Source organism: Sceloporus occidentalis, unplaced genomic scaffold (assembly GCF_023333645.1).
Source record: "Sceloporus occidentalis isolate IW3139 unplaced genomic scaffold, rSceOcc1.0.p SCAF_4, whole genome shotgun sequence".
Taxonomy (NCBI): Eukaryota; Metazoa; Chordata; class Lepidosauria; order Squamata; family Phrynosomatidae; genus Sceloporus; species Sceloporus occidentalis.
In genome coordinates, this window is record NW_028316984.1 from 8,787,027 (window position 1) to 8,814,952 (window position 27,926).

At 44.6% G+C, this 27,926-nt stretch overlaps 1 protein-coding gene across 1 annotated transcript; it reads left to right on the forward strand.

The window, feature by feature from the left end:
- Positions 1–462: 462 nt before the first annotated feature.
- On the forward strand, positions 463–23,104 carry LOC149313483 (zinc finger CCCH domain-containing protein 11A-like). Its single transcript, XM_089522871.1, has 12 exons — positions 463–814; positions 6,374–6,566; positions 7,261–7,380; positions 7,840–7,963; positions 11,844–11,963; positions 13,561–13,641; positions 16,033–16,134; positions 17,001–17,501; positions 18,498–18,574; positions 20,081–20,315; positions 21,753–21,816; positions 22,870–23,104. The coding sequence occupies exons 2-12, from the start codon at positions 6,513–6,515 to the stop codon at positions 23,102–23,104; spliced, it is 1,713 nt and encodes a 570-aa protein (XP_089378997.1). The 5' UTR covers positions 463–814; positions 6,374–6,512.
- The last annotated feature ends 4,822 nt before the right edge of the window (positions 23,105–27,926 follow it).

Sequence of the window (27,926 nt, forward strand, 5' to 3'; positions counted from 1 at the left end):
TAGTGGTGCAGCAGAGCAAAATTCAGAAGTGTGTATGACTTGTCATGCAGTCGTTACTTCTGAAATAGCATTCTCTTTAGGAAGCTCAAGTAAGTTACTAGATCAGTCTTCCCTAAACTGATGCCCTCCAAATGTGACTGAATCCAATTCCCATCATCCCAAGCCATGATCAGGCTGAGGCAAGGTAGAGTAGGTGAACAAACAACCCAAGGCAATCATAATTTGCAAGGAATCCAAGGCAATAATTTGCAAGTCATGTTTTTATTAGCTGTATTTGTGCAGAGTCTACTTCAGTCAAGGGGTGGAAGGCACTGGGTATAAAATAAGCCATTGAAAAATACAACTTAAACCAAGGAGCTAAACAGTCTTGAATCATGTACGCAGTGTTGATTGACATGGCAAAAGTGCAAAGGGAAATTTCACAAAGATCTGGTGGCACTTATCAAATAAAGTGTGTCCTTTAATATTAAAAGTACATCTTTTTAAAAAAATGAAAGAAGAAAAGAAATGAAGTTCTGTCCTCTTCTGACAGGCCATATATTCCCCCCAGGGTCCTAAAGGCAGGAAATGGTTCTCCAGACTCAATGCAGTTACCTGCCTCGTTTTCTCATTGGTTATTATAGACCTCTGAATTCAACATCCTAACAAACTTTTCTTCTCAGCGTCTTTTATTTCTGATTCTTAGAGCAAGCCATTCTTGGAAGGAAAACATGCACAGAAGTTCACTTGAAACTGTTTTGCTTTGGAAACTGCATGACAACGTGTTTTTTTCCTGTCAGATCTACATTTGGTCTAAAGTTCAGAAGCTCCTGAGGTTAATGGTTTTTATTCTCTTCTTCCTTTCACCAGCAAATGGTTTAGTTGTTAGGGAAGGAGAGAGAATGCTTCTCATTCAAAAAGAAATCATCCAAGAAAACCCTTCACATCTCTAACATTATCAAATCTTTTAGCAACCTGTAAGCCTCTCTGAGAGCCTTTGAGGCTGAAGAGTGGGGTAGGAATGCTCTAATGCATAATACTTCTTTGATCATACTTCCAGTATGAAAATGAAGAAACCTGAGGAGTTTGACAGTCTAACACTAGGAAGTTTATCACACGGGATGCAAAGTGCCCAAATCCTGTGGATGAATGAAGTTCATGAATGAATGAAGCTCCAACTGCCTGCCTGGAAGAAGACAAGCCCTCCCTTCAGCCACCATCTTGGGGGGGGGGGGGGGAGAGGCAGGCAAGCTCCAACTGCCTGCCTGGAAGAAGACAAGCCCTCCCTTCAGCCACCATCTTGGGGGGAGAGAGGCAGGCAAGCTCCAACTGCCTGCCTGGAAGAAGACAAGCCCTCCCTTCAGCCACCATCTTGGGGGGGGGGGGAGAGGCAGGCAAGCTCCAACTGCCTGCCTGGAAGAAAAAGCCCTCCCTTCAGCCACCATCTTGGGGGGAGAGAGGCAGGCAAATTCTAACTGCCTGCCTGGAAGAAAAAGCCCTCCTTCCGACCACCATCTTGAGGGGGGGAGAGGCCTGGCCTGAAAGACTGAGAGCCCTCCTTCCGACAACCATCTTGAGGGGGGGGGGGGAGAGGCCTGTTATGTTTTATTTTGACTTTGTTTTGTACTTCCTGTTGTACACCGCTTTGATCTAATTTGGAAAAGCGGTATATAAATAAACATTATTATTATTATTACTATTATTACATCCAAGAAAATCCTGAAGTTAAAAAGTGGGGCGATTTTGCTGCTTTTTCAATGGGTTAATCTCACATTAATGCTTCATTTCAGTGACTTCATCTGAAAACAATCCCACTCTTGTCACCCCCACTTGCGTATGGAATTTGGGCACTTCCCTCCTATGTGATAAACTCCGATGTCGTATCATCACACCTTGGTTTTTCCCTTGGTATAAGTACCACTTCCAATTTTTGTCCAAATAATTGTATGCCAGAAAAAAATGACAGTGGCCAGGTTTGCCTTTTATTTGGCATTCTCCCACAACCCCACTTCCAACCGCATCCCCACTTGGGGGCCATAGAATTTGGCTTCAAATGGCAGGGAGTTTATGGTGCCATTGCTGGAAAGGCTGTGTGGAGAAAACCAATCTTGACTGTGTTCCTGCTTTTCTTGTAGAGACAGCTCTACTCTAAGACCCAGGGGAATGTGAAACAATCCACCAGAGAAAGACAGTTGAAACTCTAAGGCCTGTTACAGACTGCCAAAATAAAGGTGCTTCGGGTCTCTTTGGAGGTATGCTGTTTAAATGATGCATGGGTCCTAAGAGTCCGGAGGTCGCGCCAAAGCCACACTCCATTCCTAAGCACTGGAGGGCAGCTTTGGTGCAGCTTCTGGATTCTTAGGGTGCATGCAGGGACTCACAGTCAAGGCAGCCCCAGGGTCAGATGGCCAGCTCCAGGGAAGAAGGAGGCTCCACTCCACTCCCAGGAAGAAGGAGTCTCTTTCCCTCTTCTCTTCTCCTGGAGCTTGCATCTCCCTCCTCAGTCTGACAGCCCTTCAAGGCTTTCAACAGGGCTATCATACTCAGATTTGAAGGATCAACTCCATTCCCTCCCCCCCCCCCCACACACACACACACAACATTTCAAATGGCCAAATAGCAAGAAGAATAATCAAATAGCATTCAAGAATAAAAGGACCAAAGAAGTACAAGGCAGAATCCAATCCCTTCTCCCTCCCTCCCTCCCTCCCTCCCTCCTGCGCCACATTGAAAGTTCCCAAAGAACAGTCACAACAACAGTAAAGTCACCTTCAATGGAGGTGATGGAGACGACAGCAAGGCGATGGGGATCCTGGCTATTCGGGATGGGGTCCTGTGGACCAATCTTGCCAAGAAAACCCTTTAGGGTCTCCATAAGTTGAGGACTGCTTGAAGGCACACAACAACAACAACAACAACAACACACACACACAAAATTGGAAGACAACACATAGCTGTCACCCCTCTCCTTTGACTCCCCTTCGCTCCCACAGCCTCCTTTCCCTCCTCCTCCTCCTCCTCCTCAAGTTTTCTCGCAGTTCTTCCTCTTTCCTCCACTCCTGAGAGCCTTGCCACCGTCCAATAAATAGGATTAATAATAATAACAACAATAACAATCATCTAAGAATAAAACTTTATTTTTACCCCGCCTCTCCATCAGGATCGAGGCGGCTTACAATAAACAAGAATCCCGCTTGTTCCCTACCTCCCCTAAAAGATCAATGGAACAGATTGAAGCAGATTGGGGGGGCTCCCTTGGGGGCGAGGGAGATGCCAAAGGAGGCCATGTCCCCCTCTGGCTTCCTCTGAAGAGACGATGCTCTCCGGCCATTCTTTGGACTCTCTAGCGCCCAGAAGACAACAGGAGCAGGAGTGATCCTGCTTCTCTTTTGGGTCTGGAGTCCCAGGCTGGAGACAACCAGTCAGAAACCAGGGCTTCAAAGGACGTTTCAACATCATCTGGCCCTTTTTGACCATACAAAAGGCAGTCTTTAGCGGCGTTCAGTTGGTGGTTCGCTTTAGGGGCTTGCCATCCTCTCCCCAACTGACCCCGGTGTGTTAGTTAAGAGCCGAGGGGAAATCATTTGAAATGCCCTCAAATGTGATGAGTTGAGGGGAATCCCTTTGAAATCTCTGCAATTGTTGTTAGGGAAATAGTTTTCTCTGGCCTGGCAGAGCAGTGAGTGATGGAAAAGAGGGGTTGAAGAAGAGTAAGACCAACCGCACAGTTCAGTAGCACTTCTTTTGCTGCGGGCACTCAGGTGTATTACCTGCCTCAAGTGTATTGTGCCTAAAATTGGAGGACAACAACAACACACAGCTTTCCAGATGTTGTTAGACAATTCCAAGCGTTCCTTGCCATTGGTCATGTTGGCTAAGGCAGCTGGAAGTGGCATCCCAACAACATCTGGAGAGGGAGAAGGCCAAATGAGTCTCAGAGAAGACACTAGCAGCTTGAAACACATTTCCAAACTGTGTATCTTATGGAGGTGGCTGTAGCAAAACAATCTGACAGTTCTATGGAACCTTTCCCACCTTGACTCCCAATATACCTATTGAGCTGAAGCGTCTGTTTTTTAATAAGTAGTGTATAGATAAGTGACGGACTTACTTTGCTTTCCTTACGTGGATAGCACCCTGCAATGCACACATCTTTTTCACTGAGCAGAAGTGATCATGGACATGAATGGAGCAGGAGCAGATTTCCCTTTTCAAGAAGATGTTTCAGTTCTGGGTTTGACGCTGCAGAATGTAATCTTTCTAGCCCCGGCCCCCTCAACTTTACTACCACCTTTACATGTTAAGCTCCATTGCTTTTCCCGTTAAGACTGTCTGGCATCCTACACTGAAAGAAGAGTGCTGCTGAAAGAAATGGAGCTTACCATAAAACATATAGCTATAGAAATAGTCATGGCATTTCAAAGAACAATTCTTTGGGAACCTTGTTTAACAGAAACTCTTCCACAGATCAATGCAGGAAGCCTGCACTTTGGCTGGCATTGTCATAGATTTCTCTAGCTGCTCTTCTTGGAACTTGTTCTGTGGATGTCAGTCAAATAAAGCTCTTGACCTCTAAACATTAGCTCAGTTCAGATTTTGAGAACATTGAACAAGTCTGAGCATTTTAAATTTTATATTAAATTTAAGTTATATTTGTGTATCATTTAGGACCCCAGTAGGCATGATATTATTGCCAATGGCTGTTATTCCTGTTCTTCAGAATAGTTGGAACCATAGGTGAAAGTCCTATGGTTGTATCTTTTATCCTTAGTTCCACATCATCTGAAGAGCCACATGATTCCCATGCTTGTCTTAAACGGTTATGTGTTTACATTGCTAGAGGGACCTTGCATTTTTCTCAAATGTTAGCTGATAATCATACGGTTCTTGGACCACTTGAAGTCAAAACTATGAGCTCTGGCAAGGTTATCACTGTCGTTTTGACAGGATGAGATGATCGGCGTATTATTCCCCGCATGTGAGGCAAAGCAAAAAGGAAAATTCATGAGTCAGTATACCAAGTACAGTTTGTTTGGTAACAAAGAATAAGAGAGGTGTGGTAAAAAGTGGTAATATGAATTTGAGAGAATCTTACTGTTCAGTGCAGATGTCACTCTTTGGAGTCCTAGTCAAAAAAAGGTTAAGCCTTTCAGCCTTTTCATTGAGTCAGTGAAAACTGGTTCACCTTTCCAGGGACATTTGAGAGGAGAATGAAGCTCTCAAGTCAAGGACTGGAGCGCAGCTTTGGCACAGCTTCCGGCCTCTTAGGACGCAAGCATCATTTAAACAGCCTGTCTCCAAATTGACCCGAGGCAGCTTTATTTTGGCTTGTTTGTATGGGGCCAATATAATTGAGCTTGTGATTTGAAAATGCTGTGCTCCATCTCATTAAATGGTTATCCCTCCCCTCCCCTGCACCTTGAATTCAGCCAATGCCCCAGCCACAGGTCTTCTCATTGTCTGTCTGAAGTAAATCAGAAATGGAGAATGTGGGCCATAACAGCCATCATACCTCACCATTGCTGCTCTGACTAGGACGCTAGTTGCAATCCGATAACATCTGAAGATCAAGATATTCCCCAAACCTATAGTAAAGAAATGAAGTTGTTCCTTTGGATTGGTGGGCTTCGGCTCAGCAAATTCAACCATTAATGGATTGGCACACCCCATATTGTGAAATGGAGAAATGTGCAGGCAGACATGCTGAGGCATGCGTATTCCCATTGCTGCCATTAAATAATATAGGGTGTGATTTTTTGCTTTGAGGGCCAGTCCCAAAACAGAACCACTGTAGATATGAAGGACCAACTGTGAAAACATTTCTTTCTGCACGTTGTTAGTATGTATTACAGCATTAGAGCCTTGGTGGTTATTATATACATCCAGGGGTAGAGAATGCCAGTTTTGAGGCCCATAAATTTATTTTTTTATTTAATTTATTCATCATTCATTAATTTTCCCTCTCTCCCATACTCCCTATGAGGCATTAGGGCAATTTTGCCATGTTTGTGGGAGTCCAGGTCATTTGGGTGCAGAAGGGGCCTTTTGTAAGGCAGGGAATTACCTGGAATTTGAGTTCTGGGTTCTATCCTGTTGGGGAAAAGGATTATCTTGAAGCTTAAATGTCTCAGGAAGGGTCAAAAATGGGGTGAAAGGTGACTTTTAGGGGGGCAGATCAATTTTTTTTGATGGGAGAGAATAATATGTGGCCCTTCTGGGACCCTTCGGGGCTAGTGTGCCTTCTAACCTGTTTTACCCTGTTATGGAAAGTGGAGTCAGTAAGAACAAGTTTACATAGAAGTTGGATATTGCTACCTAGCTGTAAGATGTTAGCAGTTATGGTTGCTCATGTAAAAACTTCTTTTTATTTATTTCTATCTTTTTCCAAGATTAGATTGTAAAGAAGAGATCAGCAAATCTAGCCTGTTGAAGATTGTGTCATATGTTAAACCAAATTGTGGTCACTAAGAGCATAGTAAATATATAATTGACAGACAGTCATTCTGCTACACGTTTGTGGTATTCAGTCCAGCATGTCCAACAAAGGAGATGACTGCTACTTCTACTTTTACTCGACGTGTACTAAGGTTTGCATTTTCCCCTATCCCCAATCTTGTCTTATGCGTGCATTATTACAGCTTTAGAGTGACCCAACGAATTGTAATTAAGGCAAACGTTATTTTAAATTATAACTTTTATTATGGAGGTGAACAGACTACTTGTGGAAACTACTTTGTTTCTTGCTAGAATGTGGAAATTTACTATCTCAGGCCTAGTGTGAAAGATGCACACTTGGAATGAAAGAATCTTGAGCAGTCCTTATGATGAGTTTCTGAATATTTCGTCCAAAATCTAGGTGCTGGTTCTTTTGTATAAGAGCTTAAAGAGTGACCAGGAAATAGAAACTGGAAGAAAGTTATGTGAGACAGAAGTATAAATTTGTGCTCTGGGTTCTTCTTGGCTCCCACTTTTGTTCTATACAAGTGCTACTCAAAATGGTCCATGGTCCAGTGCTGTACCCTGAGCCATTGGTTACCAGTCCTTGCTGAGTTGCTAGGAAAGAAAGAAAGAATTGTAGCTGAAGCTCATGGATATGATACTGCTCCCTGGTATATTAGCAGCATTTTTGGCCTTTTTTCCCAAGGAAGGTCAATGAGGGTAGAACGGAAAATTCTGCTGTGCAAGCAGAAGTCTGCTTTGTTGGTGACATGGGATTTCATTCATAAAGAGTTTTCAGACTAAGTGTTCTTAATTTGCTTTTCTCTCTTTCATTTTCCATAGGGGGATAGTTGCCCCTACCGTCACTGTGAAGCTGCCTTGGGAAATGAAACTGTTTGTGTTCTCTGGCAGGAAGGACGGTGTTTTAGAAGTGGTTGTCGGTTCAGACATATGGAGATTAATGTAAGTGCTTATTTCAATTAAATACAGTAGGCCTTGGTAATTGCTGGGTTTGGTTCTAGGATCCCCGCTCCCCCCATCGTGGATGCCATTATCCTGGATGCTCAAGTCTTTATATATATATATATAGGCATGGTAAAGTGGTGTCCCTTATATAAAATGACTAAACTCAATGTTTGTTTTTTAGAATTGATTTACTTTTTAAAATATTTTCAAGCTATGGATGGTTGAATACGTGGATAAACAATCTGTGGTTATGGAAGGCTGACTGTATTCTGATAGCATGTTTAATCTGCCATTGTAATGGGCTTGTGAAATGGCAGCTTCCATTGTTGAAGCTTGGTTGTGATACTCTTGATCAATTTCTTAAGGTGTGAAGGAGTGTGTTGCTGGGATTATTGTGTTGCTGTTGTAAACTTTCACCTGACCCTAGTATACATTTACATTATGTTTCATCCTCAGAAAAAACGTAGTGAAATTCCATGTTATTGGGAAAATCAGCCAGGGGGCTGTCAGAAGTTGAACTGTGCTTTCCACCACAACAAAGGACGTTTTGTGGATGGACTTTTCTTACCTCCAAGCAAAAGTAAGTTCTGTTTACTTGACTGAGAAGTTCTTCTGTGCTCATCTTTCTACAGAATGGCTTGCATTATGTCTTCAAGCTTGCATATGTCTTCTAGATGCTGTATGGGAAACATATCTGGCTCCTTCACTTTGTCCCCCCCCCCCCCCTTCTAGCAGTGCCGGAATCCTACAAAAACCCAAGTAAATGGAGGTAGCGAAGATTTAAACACAGTTCATAAAACGTCTAAAATAACTAGGTAATGCCCAAAGATTTATTGTTAAACCAAGCTCTACCTATAACTCAAAAATGTAGCCATGTGGAAGCAGCTTCATGTTCCTGAAAGTAACTTCATCTGGAATAGTAGAACTCATTAAAACATGGTTTGGGTGCAGTCATCTGATCATCTGTGGAACTGCTTCACAAAATCAGATAGTGTTACTCAGACACACATAAAAAGACTTTCAACTTTCTTTCCTGGTTGTTCTCCTGGAAGCTTCTGTCTGACCATTAGCACAGGTCAAATTACTCACCAGTGGTGCTTTTACTTCTTAATATAGATAAGATTAAAATTAACCAAAAAAGAAAGAATATGACTATTGTATTTTGCATGGTGGTTGTCAGAAAGAGTACAGTGCCTTGATAGATTTTTAGTGACTGGTAGAACTGTTGATGCTGATCACAATCCATTCCTAACTATGATATTTCTTACACTGACACAGTGCGTCAGATACTTAATTATGTATTACAAATAATCAGTTGGGTCCCATTTTAGTTGTGGCTTACAATAGCTTCATTAAATAGCGCTATTAAGTCTGCTTCATTACTTAAATTTACAGGACCAAAGTTAGCTATAACTGAATTAAACTCTCATTGATTTCACTAAGTCTACAGGTAAGCACGCTTAAGTGTGGTCCCAACCCATGGGTTTTCTGCTTGTAGTTTATAGAGTCTTGTTTCATTTAAGCTGTTGGTCCAAGTGTGCCTGAGTCTATGGAAGAGGAAATGAAGCCTACACAGATGTCACTGCAGCAGAATAAACTTTCTGTTCAGTCCAATCCATCTCCTCAGCTGCGTGGGGTAATGAAGGTAGAAAATTCTGAAAATGTACCCAGCCCTACTCATCCACCAGTCGTAATCAGTGCTGCAGATGATGATGAAGAGGATGATGGTAAGCAAAAGTGATTTCTCTAAAGGCTTGCTAGAGAGGTTAAAAACAATAAAAAGGGCTTTTATGGATATGTCTGCAGCAGAAGGAAGAAAAAGGAAATGGTAGGGCCACTGCGAGAAGAAGATGGCAAAATGCTAAGAGAAGATAGAGAAAAGGCAGAATTACTCAACACCTTCTTTGCCTCAGTCTTCTCAGAAAAAGCAAAGGGTGCTCAACCTGAAGATAATGGAGCACAGGACAGAACAGGAGAATTTCAGCACAGAATAAGCAAAGAGATAGTACAAGAATACCTTGTTAATCTAAATGAATTTAAGTCTCCAGGACCAGATGAACTACATCCAAGGGTATTAAAAGAACTGACAAGACCATTGGCAATCATATTTGAAAACGGAGCCATTGGCAATCATATTTGAAAACTCCTGGAAAACAGGAGAAATCCCAGCAGACTGGAGGAGGGCAAACGTTGTCCCCATCTTCAAAAAGGGAAAAAAGAGGATCCCAACACTTATCGTCCAGTTAGTCTGACATCAATACCAGGAAAGATTCTGGAGCAGATCATTAAACAGAGAGTCTGTGAACATTTAGAAGGCAACTCCATAATCACAAAAAGTCAACACGTGTTTCAGAGAAACAAGTCATGCCAGACAAATCTAATCTCTCTCTTTGATGAAATTACCACCTTGTTAGATGAAGGGAATGCTGTGGATATAGTATATCTTGATTTCAGTAAAGCCTTTGACAAAGTTCCCCATGACATTCTTGCAAACAAGCTTGTAAAATGTGGGCTAGACAAGGCAACTGTTACATGGATTTGTAATTGGCTGACCAGCCGAACCCAAAGGGTGCTCAACAATGGCTCCCTTTCATCCTGGAGAGAAGTGACCAGTGGGATCCCATAGGGGTCTGTCCTGGGCCCAGTGCTATTCAACATCTTTATCAATGACTTGGAGGACAAAATTGGAGGCATACGTATCAAATTTGCAGATGATACCGAATTAGGGGGAGTAGCTAATACCCCAGAGGATCAGGCCCCACCTGGAATATTGTGTCCAGTTCTGAGCATCACAATTTTAAAAAGATGTGGAGAAACTGCCGCATGTCCTAAGAAGAGCGACTAAAATGGTGAAGGGTCTGGAAGCCATGCCCAATGAGGAACGACTAAGGGAGCTGGGGATGTTCAGCCTGGAGAAGAGAAGGTTAAAAGGCGATATGATAGCCCTGTTTAAATACTTGAAGGGATGTCATATTGAGGAGGGACCAAGCTTGTTTTCTGCCGCTCCAGAGACTAGGACCCGGAACAATGGATGCAATCTACAGCAAAAGAGATTCCATCTCAACATTAGGAAGAACTGGGTTCTTCCTAATGTTGACAGTGGAACACACTCCCTCGGAGTGTAGTGGAATCTTCCTCTTTGGAGGTCTTTAAACAGAGGCTGGATGGCCATCTGTCGGGGATGCTTTCATTTGGATTTCCTGCATGGCAGAATGAGGTTGGACTGGATGGCCCTTTATAAAGTACGGACTGGGTCCGTACTAGGGTTAGAAAGGGGCATCCCTTGCAGACGCCCCTAACTCTAATACGGACTGAGTCCATACAAAATAGCGGCGCCCATTCCACACGGGGGCTGCCATCTTGACGTAGCGGACACTTTGCATCCGCACATCACATGGTACATATGATGCCTTGAGTGCACCACTGGCGCCTCGTGGCATCATAACTGCACCGCAAAGAGAAGCACCATTTTGGCGCTTCTTATTTGCACCGCGGAGGAGCCGTGCGGTTTGGATGCTGGGGCTCCTCCGCGCTGCAACCGGCAGCGGCACGAGACCACCTGTTCTGGGTGGTCTGTATTGCACCAATGATTCTATGATTCTAAGGTTTTTATTCATTTGTATTACTTTATACACAGCACTACGTGACCCCTGCAAGTATTATTAATTATTGATTAAATTTTTTATCCTGTCCTCGATTGGAGATAATTTAGAACAATTTGAAATAATAAGAATTGTTTAAGAGATCAAAAACATATTAAACCATTTTTAATACTTAAGACAATTCAAAACTTGTTAACCATTTAAAATAATTTAAACCATAAGGTTCATGTGAATATCAGTTAAGCCCCCCCAGGCTATAACTTAAAAAGTGATGTTTTCATTTGGTGCTTGACTGACACCAGTTTAGGCATCATTATAAGTGATAGGTGTTCCATTACCAGGATGCCACAGTAGAGAAGGTTTCTTCCATATCCCACAAGGTATTTCCCCCACCACTGGAACACAGAAAGACTGCTGAAACAGACATCACTTCTCAGGCTGCGTCGTGAGTTAGTGTACTGGCAACCAATGCCGTTTCTTCAAAACCAAAATGATGTAGTTTCTGATTAGTGTTCCAGTCAGCAGGTTACCTGTTGCATTTTGTACTAGCTGCGGCATCTCTCATCTTCTAGGGCAGCCCTTGCATTGCAGTAGTTTAATGAGGAAGTTACCAGTGCATGGACCATTGTGGGTAAATTATCCTTAAACAGAAAGGCTGTAATTAATGTCAGATTATAGATACTTTAAAATACTTGTTTCCTTTTAAAATTATGTCATGATTCAGCAAACATCCATATGTCTGTGTTTGCAGATCTGTTTAACTAGAGTATGCATACTTGGGATTATATTCCCCTGAATAAATGGACCTTGCTTCTGAATGAACAGATAGGATCAAACAAACCATTTTACTTCTTTCAGATCAGTTGTCTGAAGAAGGTGATGAATCTAAAATGCCTGTTCAGCAATCTTCAGAGGTCTCTAATAGATTGCGAGTAGTTTCTACTGGAAAATCTGTGGTTAGCACAAAGCAAGATAAAGGTAAGAACTAATTTAATTGAGAGAAAAAATCTGAATGGTCCTTCAACAAAGCATTAACCTTGTTTTTTTGTTCAAACCCTTTTGGTACTGGGCTTTTTCAAGTTAAAAGTAAATGTCTCTTGTTTTAGTGGAGGCCCTCACATGAACCAGTATATTCTTTTAACAAATAAAAATTGGAGGAGTTGGTCCTGCAGAGAGCCAACACTGGATTTTGTTGCTTGTTCATCTGAGTACAAAATTTAAGTTAGGCGAGGTACAGACTGCCCAAAAGGGGCGGTCTACCCGCGCCTTGTTTTGCTGCGCAAGGAAGCTGCAGTGGACAAACTGCGCAGCTCCCTCGTGCAGCAAAAAGAACCTGCAAAAAGTGGGTTCTTTCTGTGGTGCCATAATGATGCCGCAGTGCGACAATGGTGCACTTGCATTGTCATTATGGGGCGTGACGTGCGGACGCTAAGCGTCCGTCGCATCAAAATGGCGGCACCCATGTGTACAGGGTGCTGCCATTTTGACATCCTCGTCACATGCTAGGGGTGAGGCACGTATGGGCGGTGCGCCCTCGGCCAACCCCTAGCACGTGATGAGGATGCCCTATAGGCCCATCTGGACAGGGCCATAAATTAAATTTAGCTGAAGTTCTTATGAATGAAACTTAAAAATCAAGAGCTGTAAATCAGGCATTCTGGTATATTAAACCAGAAGGCCATACAGCTGGCCCTAGGTATCCACGTGGGATCCCTTTCAGACCTCCTCCCCTGCCACAGATATCAAAATCTGCAAATGCCCACGTTTCCTTCTTCCCAATGGCGGCACATGCATGAGGGTGTGCCGCCATTGGAGACAAAGGGATGGGTGGGTTGGCTGTATGGAGAGCGGCCAATGTAGGACTTCCAGTGGTTGATGGGAGGGCAGTAGTGAGTCCAGAGAGAGGGAGGCCCGACCTCTGTTCTCCTGTCTGGGCGACAGTGTGCCCTGGAAGCTACATCCCTGCTCCTCCTTGCTCTCTACTGGTGGTGACCTTTTGAATCCCACTCCCAGCAGAGGGCTCAGTGGAAGGAAAGATAATGACTGCTCTGCCCGCCACTGTCATTGCCCTCACCACTCACGCCTTGGTGATTGCCTCCTCTGCCTCCTGCTGGTCTCCTGGCCAGAAAGCAAGGAGGCCAGACTCGGCAGAAGAAACTCAAGAGGCAGAGGAGGGGGTAACCAAGGTAGGTGAGGGTGTTGAGGGTGGTGGGCAGGGCTGCCATGCTTTGTTCTTCCTTCCTCCCTTCCAAGAAGCCTTTTGCCAGGACTTAGACCCAAGAGAGTGAGGAAGGGCAGGGAGGTAGCTTGCAGTGGTGCACTGTTGCCTGAGGTTGGGCGTCCCCTCCCCGGCACTCACTAATTCCTGCATTCACTGGGTTTTTTGGTGGAAAGTGGGAGCAAACTAGTTTATTCTGGGTTGCACTGCTAAAGTGAAGAGAGGTCAGTATCTCATACCTAGCTTTATGCTTGGGTCCCCCCCCCCCCCCCCCCATATAATGTTTGAAATGAACCATAATGTTTGTTCTCTGACCTCTGATCTCACATTTATCAGTTCAATTTCTATATTTTTCAGATGGTGGTTTGAATTTTGGGATCAAAACCCTTGAGGAAATCAAATCAAAGAAAAAGAAAGAAAAATCAATGCAGCAAGCTGGTAAGTTCTCATTTTTCCTCACTGTGTCTCTAGTAGTTTCGAGGATACTTAATGAGGCCTTGTTTGAAAAGCCTGATTCTTTTGGTAGTTATGAGAGTATGTTGCTTTGTTCATAAGAAGGCTATTATTAGTGTCACAGTAATGAACTGCTGGTGTACTGGTATAATGACAGATTAGAATAATAGAATCATAGAATCGTAAGTTGGAAGAGACCGCACGGGCCATCCAGTCCAACCCCCTGCCATGCAGGAAGTCCAAATCAAAGCATCCCCAACAGATGGCCATCCAGCCTCTGCTTTAAGACCACCAAGGAAGGAGAATCCACTACACTCTGAGGGAGTGTGTTCCACTGTCGAACAGCCCTTACTGTCAGGAAGTTCTTCCTAATGTTGAGGTGGAATCTCTTTTCCTGTAGCTTGCATCCATTGTTCCGGGTCCTGTTCTCTGGAGCAACAGAAAACAAGCTTGCTCCCTCCTCAATATGACATCCTTTCAAATATTTAAACAGAGCTATCATATCTCCTCTTCACCTTCTCTTCTCCAGGCTAAACACCCCCAGCTCCCTGAGTCGTTCCTCATAGGGCAAGGTTTCCAGATCTTTCACCATTTTAGTCGCCGTCCTTTGGACACGCTCCAGTTTCTCAATGTCCTTTTTGAATTGTTGTGCCCAGAACTGGACGTAATATTCCAGGTGGGGCCTGACCAGAGAAAAATACAGTGGCACTATTACTTCTCTTGATCTAGACACTATACTTTTATTGATGCAGCCTAAAATTGCATTGGCCTTTTTAGCTGCCACATCGCACTGTTGACTCATGTTCAACGTATGGTCTACTTGGACTCCTAGATCCCTTTCCCATGTACTTTCGTTCAGCAATGTGTCTCCCATCCTATATCTGTGCATTTCATTTTTCTGCCCTAAGTGCAGTACCTTACATTTCTCTGTGTTGAATTTCATTTTGATAGCTTTGGCCCAGCTTTCTAGTCTATCCAGGTCATTTTGAATGTTGATCCTGTCCTCTGCAGTATTAGCTATTCCTGCTAATTTGGTGTCATCTGCAAATTTGATAAGTATGCTCCCAATTCTGTCATCCAGGTCATTGATAAAGATGTTGGATAACACTTGGCCCAGGACAGAGCACTATGGGACCCCACTGGTCACTTCTCTCCAGGCTGAAAAAGAGCCATTGTTGAGCACCCTTTGGGTTCGGCCATTCAACCAATTACAGATCCATTTAACAGTTACTTTGTCTAGCCCACATTTTACAAGCTTGTTTGCAAGAATATCTTGGGAAACCTTGTCAAAGGCCTTACTGAGATTAAGATATACTATATCCACAGCATTCCCTTCATCTACCAAGCTGGTAATTTTATCCAAGAAAGATATCAGATTTGTCTGGCATGACTTGTTTCTCTGAAACTCGTGTTGACTTTTTGTGATTATGGCATTGCCTTCTAGATGTTCACAGATTCTCTGTTTAATGATCTGCTCCAGAATCTTTCCTGGTATTGATGTCAGACTAAATGGACGATAATTGTTGGGATCCTCTTTTTTCCCCTTTTTGAAGATGAGGACAACGTTTGCCCTCCTCCAGTCTGCTGGGATTTCTCTTGTTTTCCAGGAGTTTTCAAATATGATTGCCAATGGCTCCGATATTACATTTGCCAGTTCTTTTAGTACCCTTGGATGTAGTTCATCTGGTCCTGGAGACTGAAATTCATTTAGATTAACAAGGTATTCCTCTACTATCTCTTTGCTTATTCTGTGCTGAAATTCCCCTATTCTGTCCTCTGCTCCATTATCCTCAGGTTGAGTTCCCTTTGCCTTTTCTGAGAAGACTGAGGCAAAGAAGGTGTTGAGTAATTCTGCCTTTCCTCTATCTTCTCTTAGCATTTTGCCATCTTCTTCTTCCAGCAAATATCAGGGTAGTTGAAGTCTCCCATCACTACTACTTCTCTCTTTTCTGACTGTGTGGTCATCTGTTCTAGAAAGATATCATCCAATTCCTCAGTCTGACTTGGGGGTCTGTAGTAGACTCCCACCGTAACATCCTTGTTGTTTCCCTCCCCTTTGAAGCCTCATATTCAATGTGCACCTCAGACATGAATTGCCCATAGGATAATGACTTCCTATGGGCAATTCATGTCTGAGGTGCAAGTTGAATATTTGCAGTACTCCATATTTTTCGGGATTGTTGTAAGGTTTATTGATACATATAAATACTTTGAACTCTCAAGTTATGCAGTATTAGACATCCTTAATTTGAAGTAATCTTCACTTCTTTCAGTACAACCTGTTCAAATTTTAAATATACCATCCTTGAAGTGCTCAATAGTTCCTAAATAGTGGCAGTAGTACAGCTTGATGTAGCTTTCTTTTACTTTTCTCAGACTGTCCTTCTGAAGTTGCTGCTCAAACCCAGACCCATCCAGACCGAGAGAGAGAAAATGTACAGACTGTGCTCAGAACTGTAACTTCATCTACAAAACAAGGTAATTTTCCTGACTTTAGTTTAGCTCTCATGCTTCTGTAGATGTCCTTCTGTACTGCTCATTAGTAGTAGTGATAGTCTGTCACTGCTATTTCCAAAACAAGAACAAAGTATATATGGCAGCACATATGCTTTCTAGCAGGTATAATGTGAGATTACCTCTCTGCTTAATAAAAATGAATGGCACTAAACTAGGAGCATCAGTAAAGCCAATGCAAAGACATTTAAAGGACAGAATTGCATTCAATTAAATTCGTTGTCTTAGATTTTAAAAATTGTAAATTGTACAAATAGTAAATACAATAAAATATCATTACCATTAACTTGTAGGTGCTAAATGTATAATGTATTAGATTAAATTAGTTTTTTGATTGCAGAAGAAAATCGAAAGGTATGTGTATTCCACACATCTGCATATATTCTACATATTTGCAAAGGGCCACTATGATGGCATAACTTTGTTTGCTTCAATAAAATGAACTTTACATTCTCATACAGTTGTTGGTTATTGAGCAACTTCAAATAGCTGTCAGGTTGTGTCAATTTATAGAGCTAGGTGTTGTACCTTCTGATGGTCTTTCATTGCACTCCATGCTTAATGTTGATATTTTATGATACTATTTAACTGTACAGAAGCTTGGAGTGTCTTATAGTATCTATCCAGTTATACTATCCAATGGAGTGTGAGAAGTGCATTCCTGAGAAGCGGAAACAGCAATTTGAGTGATGTTGGAAAATCAAAAACAGATTTGATATGCACCTTGGTGGGGAGGGATATTTATATAGATGTGTAAACAGGAGCTTCCATCTGAAATTAAACATACGTAATTATTTCTAACATGTTCTTTTTTTGTTCTAATGATATAGAGAATGCTACCAAGCCAGCAGTAGAATTCCGTGTGAAAACCCTTGAAGAAATCCACTTGGAGAAAGCTAGCCAAAGAAAGGGAGACATTTGGCCTAAACTCAAAGTTACAGTATCTTGTACTGCAAATGATTCTAGTCCAGGGGCAAAACCGTCTCCTGCCATCAGGATCAAAACTTTTTCTGAAGTCTTTGCTGAGAAAAAGCAGAGGCAAATGGAAGAGGAGCGGATTAAAACTCAAAAAGAGAGACTTTCCAAGTCAAAGCATGACTCTGAACCCCAGAAGCAGGGCTCTATTGTTATTGCACCTGCAAAAAGAAAACTGGAGGAGCCTTTTGGCAAAGCCAAGGACTTGGGGGCAGTGCGCATCAAAACACTGGAGGAAATCAAGAAGGAGAAAGCTCTCCGAATGCAGCAAACTTTGGACAGCACTGTAAAGACACAGTTGCAGGCTGAGAGAGCTCCAGCTGAGAGGAGATTGTTCTGCATTACAAAGCCAACAGGTACTACATATTCTCTGTTCGTAATATTTTATTTTGTTTCTAAATAACTTGTATTTAGAATGTACTGTACTCATTTCATCCAAAACCGTATTGAAAGAGACTTGTTGGCAGAAGAGGAGAGATGAGGTCCTCTGAAAGTTTTTGGCTCCTAGACTACAGCAGTGATAACGGTTTTTTTGTTTCTTGGGAATACCAAAAATATGGAAGGTTAAACATGTCTTTTCTTACCTCCTTGTATCAAACTAGAGGTAACAGGAGAAGCACAGAGTATTTGACCCTTTGTTTCTTTGTAACCCTATTGCTTCATCCTTTTCCTGTGACCACATTCTTTGCGTGAAGGCCTTTTCACTTTTTTTTCACAGTTTTTTTCACTGGCTCCTTTTCCTCAGTTCAGAAAACCAAACATTCATTCCCTGATACCTTGGCAATTGAAATCACCCATTTCCCAAGTATAATCTTTCTTGGCTTTACATTCAGAAGGTTTTGATCTTCAAGCTCTTTCAGAATTGCCTGTGACAAGAGTACTAAATATAGGCACACTAGGTTGTGCATTTATTTATTCTAGGATTCAATCGAATGTGTCTCTCTAAATCTTTCTTTTCATTTGTTTTGGAATCTGGAAGAATGGCTTGTTTGTAGTCTTTTGTATCACTTGAACATTAGTTGCTGCAACCTATGAGCAATATGACATGTTACATAAACTGGAATGGAAACATATCATCAGATGTGTATATGGTGAGGACAGACTAGTTCTGAGAGAAAATGAATGTGCCATATGGTGCATTTATGGTAGAGTGACCAATTTCTTTTGAGCAGCGGAATTATTATTATTATTATTATTTATTCATTCATTCCAAACATGATAGTCGACTACTAGATATGGTGGTTGTCCTCTTACATAACCTATCCTCAGAAGGTGAGAAAGACCTACATAGCACATCAGATGTCAGGAGTGGCAATTTTCATTTTAGAATAATTAATGTGGTGTTTTAACAGCCCCTGGTAATGAAGAGGAACCTCGCATGGAGTTGACATCTTCTTCTAGAGATGGCACAGCAGATGCTACTGTAAAGGTGAGTGTTCTTTGTGTTGTGTAAGAAAGGGGACCATTGTCTACAGTTATTTTCTAGCATCTTTAGAAATTGCCATTCAGTATCTTTGTCAGGAGTCACTGATAAAATAAAGATAAAGTCCTATTCACTATCCTAGCAGGCCAAGGGTAGGGTAGGAATCATGAAACTCCCTCTCCTAGCAATTGTGTCAGCAGAATAAGGAGTGGTAAGGAACACGGGGAGTTTCAGGATCCCCCACACACATTTGATGGATGATTTCCATGTCTGTACTAGGGACATTTAAGCCCTGTTCATTATTGGAGTCTGTGACTATATGCAGCCTGTTTGGACTATTTAACTATTTAGACAGCTACATTTCTTTTGTGGTGGTGTGCTTTCAAGTCACTTAGGAACTCACTGTGTTTTCTTGGCAAGATAGTTTAAAGGGGGTTTGTCATTGACTTCCTCTAATGCTAAGAGAGTGTGACTTGACCAAGATTTCCCACTGGTCTTCTGTGGCTGAATAGGGATTCAGACCTTAGACTCACAGAGTCCTAGTTCCAGCACCCAAACCACTATACCACACTGGCTCTTACAGTGTTTTATTAACATAGATAAAATGCAAGGGTAAGCATGTTGATTGTGAGACAATTTTCAAAGTCCTTTTTGTCATTATGAGCCAGTGTGTCATAGTGGTTTGAACATTAGCTTGTGACTCTGGAGACCAGGGTTTGATTCCCCAATGAGCTGTAAAACCTATTGGATGAACTTGGGCAAGTCACATGCTCCCAGACATGGGAAAACAATGACAAACCTCCTCTGAACAAGTCTTGCCAAGAAAACTCCATTATAGGTTTGCCTTAGGATTGCCTAAAGTTGCAAATGACTTCAAACTCACACAAAAACAAGAAGAACAAGAAGTTCTGATTATAGCTGTTTTGGGCTAACCAGGAGGCATAGCCACTTCTCTTTGTAGCATGTTTCAAAGTCAATATTTCTTCATCAGACAAAGTTTTTTTTAAAGCAATCAAAGGGAGAAGGTGGGAGGGAATTATAGTGTTACTCTAAATGCTACATTTGTATGGTTTGAAGATCACCTGAGAAGAACTGCTGACTATCAAACTAGTGTTATCAGGCCACATCCCCAGTGACCTTGAGATTGCTAGGAATATGAGAGGCAGGCAAGAAAAAGATTTTTGGGACCAAGAAAGTCGAAGTAGAGCAGTAAAATTTGCTTTTCCATTTGAGAGTATAAAGGATCTCCCTCCATGTTTAATGCTTCAAGTTGGATTTTTTTCCTGTGCTCTTGATGTTTGTTAGGCCTGTTTTCTTTTACTGAGTCTCTACTGCAAGTCTAGGCAGCCTTTTTATGGCAACAGTTGCATTGCTTTGGATGTAGTCTGTCATGAAGTACTCATTGACTGTGGGCAGGACTGAGGCCAGCAGTAGATTGGGCTAACGCCATGTGTAGACAAGCCACTCTCTCCACTCTTTACCTCTTTCTCCCCCCCCCCCCCCATCCACAAGAAAACACAGCAGCAAAAGAGGAAGTCACAGGAGGAGCAAGTGGTTGTTGCATCTGCTCGGGAAGAAATGGGAGAAGCAAAAGCCCTCGTGACAGCAAATCCTGCATCTCCTGTGAAAACAGGGAAAACCCATCCACTTAGAAAGAGAAAACTGATGGGATCCGAGGAAATACCAGCAAAGAGGTTGCGATTAGAGTCAAGCGTTTTATCCCAACCTGTGGAACAAAGAGTTAAAGGTAAATTATGTCTTGATGGTTTCCCCCATAATGGAGAGGCTGGTATGGCTGATGTTTTGATAAGAAGAGGTAGAAATGAACCTGTTAAAGTTCTGACTTCAGAACAACTCATATCTTGTTATGCTGAAGCAATCTTCAGAAGGGTCCACAGGGTATGCTTTAGTACATAGTAGCCCCTTGGATAAATTGTTGAATTTTAGATGTGCACATCTCCCTTCTACATGTTTTGGGCACAAAGATGAAAAGAGTATAGAATCTTATAGAATCATAGAATCATAGAGTTGGAAGAGACCGCAAGGGCCATCCAGTCCAACCCCCTGCCATGCAGGAAATCCAGATCAAAGCATCCCCTGTGACAGATGGCCATCCAGGCTCCGTTTGAAGACCTCCAAGGAGGGAGACTCCACTACACTCCTAGGAAGTGTGTTCCACTGTCGAACAGCCCTTACTGTCAGGAAATTCCTCCTAATGTCGAGGTGGAATCTCTTTTCCTGCAGCTTGTATCCATTGCTCCGGGTCCTAGTCTCGGGAGGAGCAGAAAACAAGCTTCTTTTATTACCCTTGGATGTAGCTCATCTGGTCCTGGAGGCTTAAATTCATTTCGGTTAAACAGGTATTCCTGTACTATCTCTTTCCTTATTTTGTGCTGAAATTCCCCTATTCTGTCCTCTGCTCCATTATCCTCAGGTTGAGCACCCTTTGCCTTTTCTGAGAAGACTGAGGCAAATAAAGTGTTGAGTAATTCTGCCTTTTCTCTGTCTTCTATTAGCATTTTGCCATCTTCTCCACGCAGTGGCCCTACCGTTTTCTTCTTCTTCCTTTTGCTGCGGACATAGCCAAAAAAGCCCTTTTTGTTGTTCTTAACCTCTCTAGCAAGCCTGAGTTCATTCTGTGCTTTCTACATGTAGACAGATCTAATAGGTGTGAACTAACAATATGTATCTTTGGGAAATGATGCTGAAAATTTGTTAATGAAACTTAAGAATATTTTCATACTTTCTAAGTATTTTTAACATTGTGGTTTTTTCTTTTGTTTTGTTTTTGAAAAAAGACTCCTCAAGAGGAGAAATGCTTTTTCAAGGGTATTTTGTTTTTTCTGAGTGGGAGTGGATGGGTGAGGAACAAACATTGTCAGTCAGCATTCACTGATTGGTGGTGGGTTGCTTTCATATTCCAGCCAAACTCAAGGTGAATGTGAAACCATCTGGAGCGAAACCTATGTCTCCAGCAAAACAGGCACTGAAATATAAAGCATCAGAGAGTCATCCCTCTGTTCAGCAGTGAAGCCTCTGAGCCTCATTCCAAGCACAGATGTAAAGGAGTTCTCATCAGTGTCTGGTCATGGTCGGGATAAGGATGGGGGAGCAAGCCCCTCCCTATAGTGTCCCTGTGTGATAATCTAAAGAAGCATTTACTTTTCCATTTCTTTTTTCTCAGCAAGTGCTCCAATCCTTCCAAAGGAAACTATAGCCACTAGTCCTGAGAGAGAGTGTTCAAACAGGTAATGACTTCGCTTACATTGTACATCACTGGGATTATCTCTTACAACAGCAGGGCAAATTGAATTGGAGCGCTTGCTTGTTATTAGTGATCTGAAGTGATACATAATTTATATGAAATATATTTATTCCTCCAAGTTACAGAGCAGAGCTTCAAATAATATACAGCCCTCAGGAACAGATTGAATTACAACCTATTCCAGTAAAATTGAGAAACGTCATACATTACTGAAAATTCCAATTCTATACTGACAGATTCGGAAGATATAATATCAAAGTAGTGATAAAGCTCTGTCATAATTAGACCAATGGAAAGAGAAACCTAATATTATGCTGCCTTTCTCCCAAAAAGGGACCCAAGTCTGCTCACAAAAGCAAACCAAAGGCAAACAGTTTTCCTCTTATTTTCAAAAGAGCTTCTGTTCAGTTAGCCAGATAAAAGAGAAAGTACATTCTTACCAAGCTAGAAAATAAAAAGCTTTATTCTGGCTGAAGATCATAGATATGTCAAACTTCTGCATAAAAATATCTTTTCAATGAGCTACTAATGTGTACAAAATCACCCCAGAATTTCTGGTCACAAGTTGTGGTACTTTAGTTCACAGCTTAATCTGTTGCTTTGGCAAGATCCCCAAAGCAACAGATATTTATCTTTGCTTTAATACAAGGTGGGCAAATACAAATGCCCTGGGGGTAAGGGCCTAGTGTTCTCCCGGTGAACCTCCATTGGATGCGTTTGAGCTGATGGAGAAGTATTGTGTTACTTCCTATTTTTAAAAATTGACTATTTGGGGGGATAGCTGGGAGCAAACTACCCAAAACAGCTGTTTCTTTGTAGCAGTTTAGCTCATTTTGTTTTCATGAGGTTTCTGAGCCATTTTTAATGGTGATGCAGGGCATTTTGAAAACTCCTGCTGCTAGAGAAGAAGCTTTGAAACAGACAGCTCATAACATGACACCATTATGCTTAGAGTACAGATTTCTCCAAGTATCTAGACAGGGTTTCTGCTTCTTAGTTTGAGATGTGTAATGTTGTTGTTTTTTTCCTTATGAAGGTCTGAACTCCAACTAGAGAATCAGGCAGCCTCCACACTGCATACAGAAATCGCAAGCCCAACTTCTTCTCATGTAGCAGAGAAAACATGCAGGCCAAGCTCAACAGGATCTGGCATTGAAGATGAATTTGAAAAGCTGGTTTGGGAAGGCCAATTAGAAGCTGAGATTGATTTAGACCCTGGAAAAGATGACGATGACCTTTTGCGTGAACTTTCTGAATTGATTGACAGTTGATTTTTCTTTAGATTTTCTTTAATAAATAAATAATAATAAATGTTTTATTTGTATACCGCCCTTCCATAGATCAGGGCGGTTCACAGCATATAAAAATACATAAAAACATTCAATCCACAAGGTTAAAAATTACAAAATACTACAAAATAAAATAACAACAAATGCCCCCCAGGTTAGCCAACCATTGCCTGTGTGGCCTTTACGGTGGGGGGGCCTATAAGGACTTAATCGGGGAATGCGATTTTAAACAGATGAGTTTTCAACTCCCTCTTAAATTGGGCCAGGGAGGTAACTGAGCGGAGCTCTATGGGCAGCGTATTCCAAAGGGCCGGGGCGGCGATGGAGAAGGACCTCCTAGACGTGGAGGATAACCTCGCCCCGGGAACCCTAAGGAGTTGCTGCCCAGATGTTCTGAGGGTGCGAGGCGGAATGTATGGGGAGAGGCGGTCCTTCAGGTATCCTGGGCCCAAGCCATTTAGGACTTTATAGGTCATTACCAGCACCTTGTATTGCGCCCGGAAGCGAATGGGCAGCCAATGGAGGTTTTTTAAAACCGGTGTTATATGGCTGGCCCTGGAAGTACCAGTGACCAGCCTTGCAGCCATGTTCTGCACCAATTGAAGCTTCCGGGTATGGTACAAGGGCTGTCCCATGTAGAGTCCATTGCAGAAATCCAATCTCGAGGTTACCAGGGCATGTACCACAGTTTCAAGGTCCCTCTGGGCCAGGTATGGGCGCAGCTGGCGAAGAAGCCGAAGCTGGTAACAGGTGCTCCTGACCGTCGCATCCACCTGAGCAGTCAGGTGAAGGGACGAGTCAAGAAGCACCCCCAGACTGCGCACGGAGTCCTTTACAGGGAGCGTGACCCCGTTCAGGACAGGTGGAACCACCGCCATTCCTGGACCAGGGGAACCTATCACAAGTACCTCCGTCTTCTCTGGATTCAGCTTGAGTCGGTTTTCCCTCATCCAGCCCATTACTGACTCCAGACAGGCCACAAGGGGAGAGACGCCATCCTCAGTCACTGCATCAGTCGGAGACTTAGAGAAAATTATTTGGGTGTCATCAGCGTACTGATAACCCCGCGCCCCGTGTCTCCAGATGATCTCTCCCAGCGGTTTCATGTAAATGTTAAATAGCATGGGAGACAGAATGGCTCCTTGAGGGACCCCAGTTTTAAGGGCCCTCTCATCGGAGCACACGTCTCCCAGCTGCACCATCTGGGACCTCCCGGAGAGGTAGGACTGGAACCACTGGAGCGCAGTGCCCCCGATTCCCACCTCTGCCAGGCGCCCCAGAAGGATACCATGGTCTATGGTATCGAAAGCCGCTGAGATGTCCAAGAGCACCAACAGGGACACGCTTCCCCTGTCGATGCCCAGACGGAGATCATCGACTAAGGCGACCATGGCCGTCTCAACCCCATAACCTGCCCGAAAGCCAGTTTGAAATGGGTCTAGATAATCCGTTTCATCCAAGACCCCCTGAAGCTGGATTGCAACCGCCCTCTCGATCACCTTCCCTAGAAATGGCAGCAGTGAAACAGGCCGATAATTATTATACACCAGGGGGTCGAGGGAGGGCTTTTTTAACAGAGGTTTTACTACGGCCAATTTAAGAACAGATGGAAATTGCCCATCCCTCAAAGATGTATTAATTATCCGGCGTAACAATAACGTTACAGCCGGTCCCCCCTGGGCTGCTAGCCACGAGGGACAGGGGTCGAGAGAGCAGGTTGTCTTCCGAACGCTTCCGAGGATCTTGTCCACATCCTCGGTACTAACCGACTCAAACCGATCCAGCTTAATTAAGTCCACGGAGGCCCTGGACACCTCTACATTAGGTTCTGCCTGAATGTCGACGTTAAGACCTTCGCTTATGCGAGAAGTTTTATCCACGAAGAAGTCATTAAATAAGTCGCAGCAGGCCTTAGAAGGTTCAAGGATCTGGTTCAGGGCAGGAGGGAGCTGAGTGAGCTCCCTGACTACCCTGAACAACTCTGCTGGACGCGACTCCGCGGACGCGATACGAGCACCATAGAACGCATTCTTTGCTGCTCGTATCGCCTCTCCGTAGTCCTCTAACCGTTGGGCTAGGAGAGTCTTGTCGTCTAAGCGAAGGTGTTTCCGCCAACGGTACTCTAGCCGTCGCAGCTCCCGCTTCCTTGCCCGGAGATCTTCCGTATACCAGGGCTTGCGTTTGGAAGCGGGTCTGAGAGGGCGCTTGGGAGCGATACTGTGTATAGCCCTCGAAAGACCGGTATTCCAGATACCAGTCAGGGCATCAACAGAATCGCCGTCACTTCCAACCATATGTCCCTCTAGTGCTTCCTGGAACCGGTCAGGTTCCATTAGCCTTCGAGGGTGGACCATCCTAATAGGTCCGCCACCCCCGGGAGGGATCTGGGTAGAGACCTTGATTTTCACCTCAACCAGGAAATGATCCGTCCATGGCAAGGGGGAAATATCAAATATTTCCACCCACGGATTTTCCGCATCAGAACAGAAGACCAGATCGAGCGTATTACCCGCACAATGCGTAGGACCCTGAATTAGCTGGGACAGGCCCATGGCAGCCATGGTGTCCATGAATTCGCGAGCCGCACCGGGTGGAACATAGCTGGCCGTGAGGGAGATATTGAAGTCACCCAGGACAAGTAGCCTGGGCGTCTCCATCATCAGCTCAGCGACCAGCTGTGTCAGCTCGTTAAGGGAGTCAGTTAGCGCACGGGGTGGCCGATACACCAACAGAATCCCTAGACTGTCCCTAGCTTTAAGGGTCAGGTAAATACACTTGATGTAGGACGTCTGTCTTATGTGGTTCCTAGTGAGGGACACGGTGTTCCTGTGTATCAAGGCCACACCCCCCCCCCCCGCCCACCTAACCTGGGCTGGTCCTTCACCAAGAACCCGGCAGGCAGGGCCTGAGCCCACACAGCATCCCCTTCAGGCCCCAGCCAGGTCTCGGTAATGCAAGCCAGATCACAACTGCGGTCCTCCAACAAATCGTGGAGGATGTGGGTCTTCTTGTTAATGGATCTGGCATTGCACAGGAGCAGCGACAGGGTTTGTGGCACGGTTGGAGCGACCCTCAGGTCCCTTGGGTTGGGAGGGGGACCGGAAGGAGAGATGGATGTAAGGCATCTATCTCGCCTTCCCCTGGAACGCATGTCCCTCCTCCCACCGCCATATCTCCCCCTGCCCCACACTACCTCAATAGGAGCTCCGCTCAGAGTGATGTTGTCCCCTTCCTCCCCAGCCCGTGCATCCCCCGCGTCCATGACCTCCCCCCACCCACCCTACACTGACAAATAAGGGGCAGAGGTTAGCCACTGCAGACATCCTCTGCCCAAGCTAACCAACAGCCTCCCTAGCCCCGTAGAAACTGCGCAGCTGCGCAATTGCGAAGCACCACCGCGGTGCTCCCCAGTCCGTAGGCGGCACTCCCGGGGCGGTGCGCTGCTGCGCACCTCCGACACCCCGGGAGGAGGCCGCCCGGCGAAGCGCGGCTTGGCTGCAGGGACCAGCGAGGAGTCCAGAAGGGGGCGTGGCGGGGAGGTCCGGCGTCCGGCTTAAGAGCTCGCCGCTCTCACCTGGCGAGCTCCACTCCCAGCCTTCCCCCCAGAGTCTTAAGGGGACCCGCTCCCCGGCGCCGCCTGAGGCCAAAGCGCCAAAACAAAAGAGTCCCGCCGCGGTGCTCCCCAGTCCGTAGGCGGCACTCCCGGGGCGGTGCGCTGCTGCGCACCTCCGACACCCCGGGAGGAGGCCGCCCGGCAAAGCGCGGCTTGGCTGCAGGGACCAGCGAGGAGTCCAGAAGGGGGCGTGGCGGGGGGGTCCGGCGTCCGGCTTAAGAGCTCGCCGCTCTCACCTGGCGAGCTCCACTCCCAGCCTTCCCCCCAGAGTCTTAAGGGGACCCGCTCCCCGGCGCCGCCTGAGGCCAAAGCGCCAAAACAAAAGAGTCCCGCCGCGGTGCTCCCCAGTCCGTAGGCGGCACTCCCGGGGCGGTGCGCTGCTGCGCACCTCCGACACCCCGGGAGGAGGCCGCCCGGCGAAGCGCGGCTTGGCTGCAGGGACCAGCGAGGAGTCCAGAAGGGGGCGTTGTCACTTTTGTATTAGATTTAGATTTAGATTTTAGATTTAGATTTTTAGACTTTAGATTTTTCTTTAGATTTTTCTTTAGATTTTCATTTTGAAACAAAAGGAAAGCTGTATATTTTGTTGGATCATCAACCCCCCCTCCCCAATGACTGAGGAGAAAAGTCTTAAAGCACACTTTAACTGGTTGAAGAGGATGGCTGTGTTAGATTGCCCTGATTTATCCTGCTGGTCAGAGAAATGTCCTTGTCCCTCCTGATCCCTCCTTATGTCTGTCTTTAGAACCCCCCCCCCTTTGCCCAGCTTTGCTCTGGGAGCTAGCAGCGGGGCTTCCCTCAGTCGGGGAGGGGGGCGCTGAGCCAGGGGAGACGGGCTTCCAGGGCCTGTGATCCGCCCCCCCGGCAACCCACCATGGCGATTTCCCTTCCCGCCGGCTGCATGCCTCACCCCCCTCAGCCACAGCCACTGGCTGCCCACTTCGTTCCCCTCTCTCCCAGTCCCCTGAGAAGGAGAGCACAGGGTCCCCCTGTTAGCTCCTTCCCTCTGCCCCATGGCTTCGGGGGTTGCTCAGCCGGATGTCCTTCAGAGCAGTGGGGGAAATGGAGGGTGCACAAGTAACCCCCCTGTTTGCTTCTTTCATCTGCTCCCTCTGTCTGCCACACTCTCAGCCTCTCCTCCCTCTTCCCTGTCACACCCTCAGCTCCTCCTCCCTCTTCCCTGTCACACCC